This window comes from Gavia stellata, chromosome 14 (assembly GCF_030936135.1).
Source record: "Gavia stellata isolate bGavSte3 chromosome 14, bGavSte3.hap2, whole genome shotgun sequence".
In the NCBI taxonomy this organism is placed as follows: Eukaryota; Metazoa; Chordata; class Aves; order Gaviiformes; family Gaviidae; genus Gavia; species Gavia stellata.
Genome location: NC_082607.1, coordinates 16913611 through 16922570, shown reverse-complemented (window position 1 = coordinate 16922570; position 8960 = coordinate 16913611). Strand labels below are relative to the sequence as shown.

At 44.7% G+C, this 8960-nt stretch overlaps 1 protein-coding gene across 2 annotated transcripts; it reads right to left on the bottom strand.

Moving 5' to 3' along the window:
* Positions 1-557: 557 nt before the first annotated feature.
* Positions 558-7358, bottom strand: PGRMC1 (progesterone receptor membrane component 1). 2 transcript variants are annotated; one of them, XM_059824434.1, is made up of 3 exons: positions 7037-7358; positions 4708-4863; positions 558-2540 (listed from the first exon to the last, which is right to left on the bottom strand). In XM_059824434.1, exons 1-3 carry the CDS (start codon positions 7356-7358, stop codon positions 2440-2442), a joined length of 579 nt encoding a protein of 192 aa, XP_059680417.1. In that variant the 3' UTR covers positions 558-2439. The 2 variants fall into 2 exon arrangements, with proteins under 2 accessions (XP_059680417.1, XP_059680418.1); XM_059824435.1 differs by lacking the exon at positions 4708-4863.
* Positions 7359-8960: the final 1602 nt, after the last annotated feature.

The window sequence follows — 8960 nt, the reverse complement described above, 5'->3', positions numbered from 1 at the left end:
AAGGGATCAAGTTGCAATGAACGGAGTAAAAAAGAAGCTAAACCCTGTCCATTTTCTCCAGCACTTTAGCAGAAGATAAAATCTATGCCTGGTGCTTCATGAAACCACTGCTTTTGTGACTCACTTCTTCCTCTTTCACAACAAATTCTCTGTTTTCTCTGAAAAAGTAGTGGTCTTACCAAAGTGTAACACTTCCTTCCCAAGAGGCATGGATGCTTGACATTAAGGTTTGCCTTGTGTTACTGCCAGTTTTCTGGGTAGTTTTTATTTATTATTATTTGCAATGCATCATGTTGTAACATACAGATTAATACTTTTTATGCCTAACTCTGTTTTTGCAACAGCAAAGCATATTATGCAACATGAATGTGTTCTATATTTAATACTCGGTTATACTACAGAACCACATTTACAGGCATTCAGCTAGAACATATTATACTCAATCTATGCGTTGGATAATGGAAGACATTGGAGAAAGACAATATAAAACTTGAAACACTGGGAGAGGATTAAGTATCACGTTTAGTTGCAGTAAATGAAAACAAACACTGTTATGCAAGAGTATTTTATTTTCTGCCTTAAACAAACAAAAGCACACTTCCGATTTGAGGTAAACCATTAGCATTAGTTTGCAAAGAGTATAAATGTCTCTAAAAACAAAACAGCAACACAAAGGTCATGACAAGATTTACATTTGTCTCTAGACCTTCATTAGGTAGCTCATACAGTACCACTTTACGCAAGCTATCTGGCTCAACCAACCGCACTCTTTGTTTGAAGGCCCAGTGTAACCAAAAGAAAATGCCATGAAAGCGTTAGGACTGAGGGAAAGTAATTCGTTCTCACCACAGGTGGTCTCAGGCACTTTACCGTGTTGTGTCAACTTGTTTATGAAAGCCGCTGTTGCGCAATGCACTCTACTTCCGAGCAATTCCGCCTAGTTTACACCTTCTCACTCAGGACTGAGTTCATCATTTTGGTTGTGTTGCCAAATGGAAACAACTCGGCTGAACAGCCGAACCAGAGAAACTAAATACAGGGAACTATACCAGACAGGCAACCAAGCGGAATCACCTGGACAAGAAACACATTTATGAGTGATCAGCAAACCATTAGTTATCTCCTTGGAATTTCTGAGAAAATTTTGCAGAAGTATTTTGGATGATGAAGGAGCACATTTACATTTTTCCTTGGTCAAATCCATTTACTCAGCCCCCTCTGGTAGGAGACTAGGTTACACAGTCGGAACAAACCTAGTAATTAAGCATAGATGTGAGCTAAGAGAGCAAATAAGTAAACAGCAATTCAAAGGTCTGGTCCCCCAGGTATAGCATTGCTGGTTATGCATGAGATGGTGCCGTTTCTTTTAATGGCAATGTTCCAAAACAACAAAGGCCTCAACACAGAAACGGCTTACACCATGTTATTTTATTTTGTACAGAAAACTTGTGTAAGTTACATTGACCAGTAACATTTTTCTGCTTGTTAAAGCTGTGTGTACAAGAGCATTTGTTAATCATGCCATACCAGTGTCTTTTTTTAGGCCTAGAAATAGCAGCTGATCTTCTCCATGTAACATAATTTCATTAAAATTCACAGAAGAGTTTTACTAAGAGGAAAAGTGAATGAATAGTAGCCCAGTCGAGTCACACTTCACTGTGTACCTGGTTTTTAGGGATACCTAGTTACACTTGGTATCTAAACCTTTGTAACACTTCAGATGTGCTTTAAAAGTAAACAAAGAATATTAATCCATGCATAATTATGCATGACTGAATACATCAAGTATTCATCAGTCCTTATTAATTTTGTAAGTAAGTAAAAGTGATTTAACCTCTCAAAATTCTTATCTTTTTTAAAAGCAGTTAGTGCTTCATCTGTAAGCCGCTATGTAACTAACTCCTTAAAAGCCAAATTATCTTACATAATATTGAATTGCATTGCACCACAAATGAGTATGATGCTTCATGGACAAATAAAACATAGTCCCTTTTCTAAAGGAATTATAACCCAAGGCCCAGATCCTGCAGAAGCTAACACAAAACAAGATTTAGTGGAATTTGTGTTGCATATGTGAAGTTACTCTTGTGCTTGCATCCATAGTGCTAGGTTGTTAATGAAAAACTGGATTTCAACCTACTCTGCACTAAATGGTGATAGAAGAAAAACAGTAATAGTCCTTTATTGCCAAAATTGCAGTTTACTTTAGCACAGACATTTTTCGTGCGTACTTCAGATTATGCAGGTTTAAAGGAAGACAGATCTTAGACCTTCAGTAGTTTACCGCTGAATTTGAAAAGGAAACCTTTGAAAAGAAACAATTCACTGTAACTTTGGACCTTTTGTAAGCACTGCTGCTGTTGCAACTTGTAAAACAGAAGTGGAATGTTACAAATGATCCTTTACGATTCAAAAATACATGGTTCCTCACTGCACTCTCTAGTCTTTCTTTGCATCCTGGGCATCTTTTTCTTCTTCATCAGAGTATACAGTGGGTTCCTCCCCTTCCTTCAGCAGCTTACCAACATAGTGATACTTAACTGGGGAAAAAAAAAATCCAAGTCATTATTCTGCCCTGAAGATGTACCTTTTTTAACTCCTATGTCTGTCTCCTGAACTAACAAAATGCCTATATTATAATAAAACAGCTCTCAGCAACTTATTCCAAACGCTGGGGGGAAGGAGAAAAGCCAAAATCAACTCTCTGAACTACTATTAATGTTGTAGTAAGTGTAAGAAACATGCAAAGTGAATGTAACTATAATTCTCCTTCTATTGCCTAAGCCAAAAGGTGAATGAATGTAAAGACACGTATAAACTGAGGGACTCATCCAGCGAAACAAACAGAATCATGGATTAGATTATTTTTCTTGCCAATGTCAAAGCCATTTTTTCAACCAATGACATTGTTAGAGTATTTATGTTATGTATTATACATGCACACACAAACATGTACACAACTTTCAAGGGTTTTTATTTTTTGTAATATATGTTGAAAATATCCAATAGGACAGAAGAGAGATCCTTTCTCACAAAGATAAAGACGGATCTGTTATCCAATTATGCAGCTAAGCCTCTGCCTTATTTTATATCTCTTTTTGAACATGTAAAAATGCCAAGATCATGTACGTGGAAGAAATGAGAGCTATGCTGTCTTGCCTGTCTGTCAACTTCAACAAAGCAAAAGATGCCTCTGACTGCAAGTATTTCGGACTAGCATTGTTGTTATAATTAGTAAGAATTTAAAGCAACTAATTGCCCAATTTACTAGAAACATAGTAATAAAAAGAGTGCAGTTCACTGTCAGTCCTGATGCCCAACTCGTGAAAAGGTAGATTTAAACAGTAGTTTAGGTCAGATATTTGGTAGCATAGTTCTGCTTTCCACCACATACTTGTTAGCATAACAAAACAGCCATTCAGTGTAGCATGATTAACATTCCTGATTAAGATAGGAAGAGCGCCAAAATAGTAGGGGCACATCAGGTCAGGACTGAGATGTTCTAATGACATGGAAGAAAGCTCCATTCTAGCTAGTGATAGTAAATCTTTAATACCAAACACTAGATTTAAAAACGAAACCCATTTGATTTCCACTATACTACTTTTTTGTATATGCAATTTCCATCATATATATATATATAAAAATATATATGTCTCTAAAAATTCATCAAGACAAACAACAGATACATTTATTTTTTGTCTTATCTGAGTAGAAATAATCCCTTTGGTGTTCACTTGCCTAAAAGGCAACATGAGATATGGAAGAATTATTTTTCATCAACAAGATACACAATAGGAGGAAAAAAAAAGCATACCAGTGGGCATGCCCTGGTACAAGGTCAACACAGGGATTTCCATAAAACTGTGGTTTGAAGTTCTCCTTTTTGAGCAGCAAGTTGAGGCACACGACACAAAACAGTTGGAATTGCCTTTTCTAAACTTTTAATACTAAGCACAGAAAAACAAGGCAACTATGAAAGCGACTTCCTTCTGTTAATTTTAGAACAAACATCTGAAGTGTGCAAGCTGCCTTTTTTCCTCTGCCACTCTGGCCATCACTGGCACGGTAACAGCCAGGCTGCTTGCAAACACAGAGGTGGCACTTGCCCATTCCTGATCACCTTCTGGGGGAGAAAGTCAGCTGGATACAGTTGCCTGTGAATCTGATAAAGCCACCAGCAAGGCCATGCAGAATAACTTATTTAGAGTAAAAAAAGTTATATCAAGAGCTCCAAGGGGAAAAGGCATAGTTTAGACAGTCTTCAAAACTCAAAAACCCACAAGAAGTAATAATTCAAATGTTACTCTTGTTTCTGAGAAGCTGAACAGGACATAAACATCATTTTTCAGAGCATTAAAATCTAATTGTCTCTATAGATGGGGTCTTAACTGTATCAAACCCATGCTCTTAATTTCCAATTCCTGTCAACTTTTTGGGTGGTCTTATAGATCTTATCCTATGACAGAGTGCTTCCATCTCTCTTACTGTAAGGAGCAGAGGGAGGGAGAATGCACAAGGAAAACCTGACATTTCTCTTAATTCTTTTCAGTAACAATAATTCTAGTAATACTTAGTAAACTGAGGTATTAACTCAAAGTAAGTTTCCAGACTGATGCTTCCAGCTAGTAACAGCCTTTTAACCATTGCTTCCCTTATTACACACTAGTTAGCTACTTCTTTGTAAATAGGTTTAAAATTGCTTACAAGTGAATTGTGACTCCCAGTCCCTCAAGCTTTCTTGCTGTGTAGCGTTGAGGTCAGAGAGGTCATCATAGTCATCCCTCAGAGCCTCCTTATCCAGGCAGAAAGTGGCAAGACCTCGGGATGCATCTCTTCCAGCAAAAATCCCATACGGGCCCTCTTTAAAACAAAAACATAAGCAGCATTATTACAGAGGTAATGGATGCTGTATGATCTTCATGGATCAGAGTCCCCAAACTGAAAGAGATGATGAGTTCCTACCCTGACCTGTGGGTCAGAAGTGCTTCAAACTTCTGAAATGTTTTAAAGTTTTATTCTACTTGGTAATAAGGGAAAACAGAGGGACAAGAAACAAAACCATGGGAAGAGATACTGAGTTTGCTGAAACATCAGGACAACAAACCACACAACAGTCCATAGAACATACAACCAGGGTAAGAATAAGCATATAAACTGGGAAGCACATCCTCAGAAAGAGAAACAGAGGAAGGACTTGTAAGTCTGAGGTGAAATGGAAGTTTTCTAAGAGATGTTCCTGACTTAAAGAGCTGAAAGGATGATTTGACAGAAAATGTGGTGGAGATACTAGAAATTACCAACTTGGAAGAAACATCCATTAAAACTTTCAAAACGCAAGATGAACTCAAATGATCAAAACATGCAACTCACAGTAGATCAGAGATATCTTATCAAGACAGACTCTTGCTAAACTTCATTAATGATTAACTTGCTTGCATGACAAGCTGAAAATGGAGATATCACATGTTGCAACTAGACATTGAAAGTTCTTCTTAAGGGAGCTTAAAGATGTGAACTCTCTTTGCCGCAGAAAGCACGCCATCTTCCACACCTCCCAGAGTGAGCTTTTACCTAAATTCATTAAAAGAATCTTACTTTTCTATTAAAATGAAAACCAAACTAGCCAGACACTGTGATGAACCAACCATTCAGCAATTACCAAATTAGATACAACGGGCAGCATTTACTGTTGTCAAGGAAGGTAGCATTAATTAAGCATGACTTAAGTGTGGTCCTTAAGTCAAGTGGTTTTTAGTCTGCACAAACATGAAATTGCACAACTAACTCAGCTGTACATATCGACTGCTGCAGAATGGAAAGTTACAGTCCAGCATCATTCAGCGACAGTCTCCAGTCTATGCTTGGACCAAAAGTAATAATCTCATTATGCTTCCAAATATGTGGTGTCTCCTGCACTATTCTCCTTGTCTCCGAATAGCACTGGCAGCTCACTACTGCAGCTACCAGCTGTCTGGACAGCTCAAGAATGGTTATGCCAGACAGATCCTGGTACAAATTAGCAAGCCTCAGTAAGTCTTTTTAACAGGAGGCCTCCGTTAAAAATAAAAACTGATGCCCTAGTGAAGGTGATTAAACTTTTACACGTGGGTGCACATACTCCCACCCACCTCATCACTAGCTGTTCTGTAAGACTCTGCATAGCTTATTCAATCTTTGCATGTCTGAACTGCCTACACTCCTGATAAGAAGCTGTTTTAATCTAAATTGCTAAGTGTTTAGTATAAATATTATGCAATAGGGTGATGTCCACTCAAAGTTGGTGAATGGAATGTAAACACTGAGAGAACACTTCGCTTCTGCTGCCCAGCATCAGGCAAGGGCACCCGAGGCCAATGAAGCTGCCCAACCCAACAGCGGCACAACCCCTTATGGTACTTGTGGTATGTGTAACTTGCCCTGGGAAAATAAAGAGAATAATGAAGAAACGTAGGCTGGCAAAGCCGGAGTTTTTACAACATCGAGGCTCGACCCTGGAGCCCAGGCAACAGCGGTAATCCTGCCCTCTGGCTCACCCGGGGAGGCAGGTCTGCCAGCGCTGCTGGCTGCGTGATCTTGCCACAGGCCGAGCTGCACACAACGCTTCCCAGCTCTAAGAAAGCCGAATGCTTTCCAAATCTCCGGATCGTGAGCAGGGGCGGGAGGGCACGGGCAGCTTAGCCAAGCGTTTATCCCGCAGGCCAGGAGGCGGGTTAGGCATTAACGCGGAGCACGCCGATCCCCGCGCCGCAGAGAACGAATTACCCCGCCGGCACCGGTCCCGCGGCGGGGCGCAACCGGGCCTGACCCTCCCCGCGCCCGGCGCCCGAGCAGGGGCTGCGCAGGGCGGTGAGCGGCGCGGGCCGCCCTGCCCGCGGGCTGCGAGCGGCGGCCAAGCCACCGAGGCTCCCGTGATCCCTCCGGCCAGCGGCCCCGGCCGGATCCCGGGCACAAAAAGCCGGGGGCTCCTGGGCTGGGCCCGCCCCGCCGCCCCGGGCTCGCCGCGCCGCCGGCCCGCGCCCGCCCCGGCCCTCACCGGGCCCGTAGAACTTCCTGGCGCGGGTCACGTCGAAGACTTTGCCGTTGATGGCCATGAGGATGCGGGGGTCGCGCACCCCGTCGTAGGGCCGCAGCTGCGCCAGCGTGAAGTCGCGGCGCTTCATCTTGGGCAGCGGCGGCGGGTCCGCCTCCCCCGCCGGCGCCGCGGGCCGCTCGCCCCGCAGGATCTGGTAGAGCAGGAAGAGGCAGAGGCCCAGCAGGCTCAGGTTCAGCGGGGAGCCCACGATCTCCAGCAGCAGGCCGCCCCCCTCGGCCGCCGCCGCCTCCTCGCCGGCCGCCGCCGCCTCCTCGCGGGCCATCGGGCTCGGCTTTGCTCCGGCACGGCGGGCTCTGAGGCGCGATGCGACGGCAGGGAGTAGCAGCCCGCCCGCCTCAGCGCGCCGGGGGGCGGGACGCGGCCGGCGGGAGGGCTGAGTGGGAGGCCCGGCCCTGAGGGGCCGGCGGCGGCGGGAGGAAGGGTGGGGCTGAGGGGCGGGCAGAGCTGAGGGCGGGAGGAAGCCGAAGCGCGAGCGCGGTTGCCGCCCTCGGTGTGAGGGGGCTCGGCGCCGGCCGGCTCCTAACCCGCCTCCGACAGTAGGTGGTGGTGTGAGCCAGGCGATGGCGAGCGCCGCCCGCAGAGCCCGCGGCCCGGCGAGGGACGGCGCGCAGCTGAGGCGAGGACGGCTCCGCGGAGGGCGCCGCCGGCCGCCATTCCCCGCCGAGGCGGCAGCAGGTCAGGTCAGGCCAGGCCGCTGCAGCGGCGGTCCCGTGGCACACGGTTTCACAGACATTTTGGCAAAAATAACCTCGGAGTTGCGTTACGGCCGCACCAAAGCTGCCGCGCTGGCCTGCTGGGAGCCGGCCGGCCCCTTCCCTGCCCTCGCCCCTCCTGGGCGAGGGCCCATCTTCGCTTTCCTGAGGGGGCGGTATCTTTTCGGAGTGCTCACTGGCGATCGTGCCGAGCTCAAAGTAGGAGAAAAGGGAGGAAATTACCAGACTTCTGCGTTTTTCCCCTTCAGGTAATACCCCTGGCCTCCAAAAACCCAGAAGCAGCAACCACAAGGTACTATTATAACATGAAAAAGAAAAGTGTCCGGTTGTGGACCTCTTCATTGAGGCTCCTTTTCAACGGTAATTTTGGTGAAGTAAAACTTAAGATGAAGGAAGTACGAACTTGATGTATCTACTTGATATGGTGCTCACATGGAGCAACTGGAGTCCTGAATACAGCTAAGTGCTCCTGGTGCCATTTGCTCCTTGGTATCAGGTGTGAGAAAGCAGAAGCGATGTTTTGGGTCTGAGTAGTTGTCTCTACACATTGTATCCTCGCCATCCTTCAAAAAGAACACAAACCAATGCCCAGTCAGAATATCATCCTTCCCTCTACACAAGTAACATCACTCAAGGGTGCACATGGAGAAGAAATGCAGCGTACCAACCTTGATCTTGCATTGTAGCTTGGCAGGTGGTTCATATCGCTTCTTCAGTGGATGAAGGCTGCTTTTACTGAATCTATCATTGGGACATTTAGTTAAATAAAATCGAAAGCAGTGCATTTCATTTACTTTCTAATTCTCAGTGTTAGGAACACTTTAACTCTGTGGGTCACTGGGGCTACTCATAAACAGTTTTGCCTTTTGGGATACGCTCCGGACCTCTCAGTACTAATGTGTTTAAACATGTTGGCTCTTGCAAGGTAGGGTGTTTGGTTCCACCTGCTGTCTGATCTGGGAAACTCCTTGTTTTATTGATCAGCACTTGGACCTTGATTTGTCCTTTCATGGTATACACTGGCTTTTGCTTCCACCTGCTGTGTAACTTAAACTCATTGTTTCACTGATCTGATGACTGAGGTTTGCGTTTGGTAATAAAGTAGGTCTGGGTTTTGACTGTATTTAGGATACTAGATAAATCTCTGAAAC

Excerpts from the sequence above, each read along its gene's own strand:
- PGRMC1 (XM_059824434.1), bottom strand. The coding sequence starts at position 7,358 with ATGGCCCGCGAGGAGGCGGCGGCGGCCGGCGAGGAGGCGGCGGCGGCC. Across the intron at positions 4,864-7,036 it reads CAGGAAGTTCTACGGGCCCG|AGGGCCCGTATGGGATTTTT; the intron begins GTGAGGGCCGGG and ends TTTGTTTTAAAG. Across the intron at positions 2,541-4,707 it reads CTGGGAGTCACAATTCACTT|TTAAGTATCACTATGTTGGT; the intron begins GTAAGCAATTTT and ends TTTTTTCCCCAG.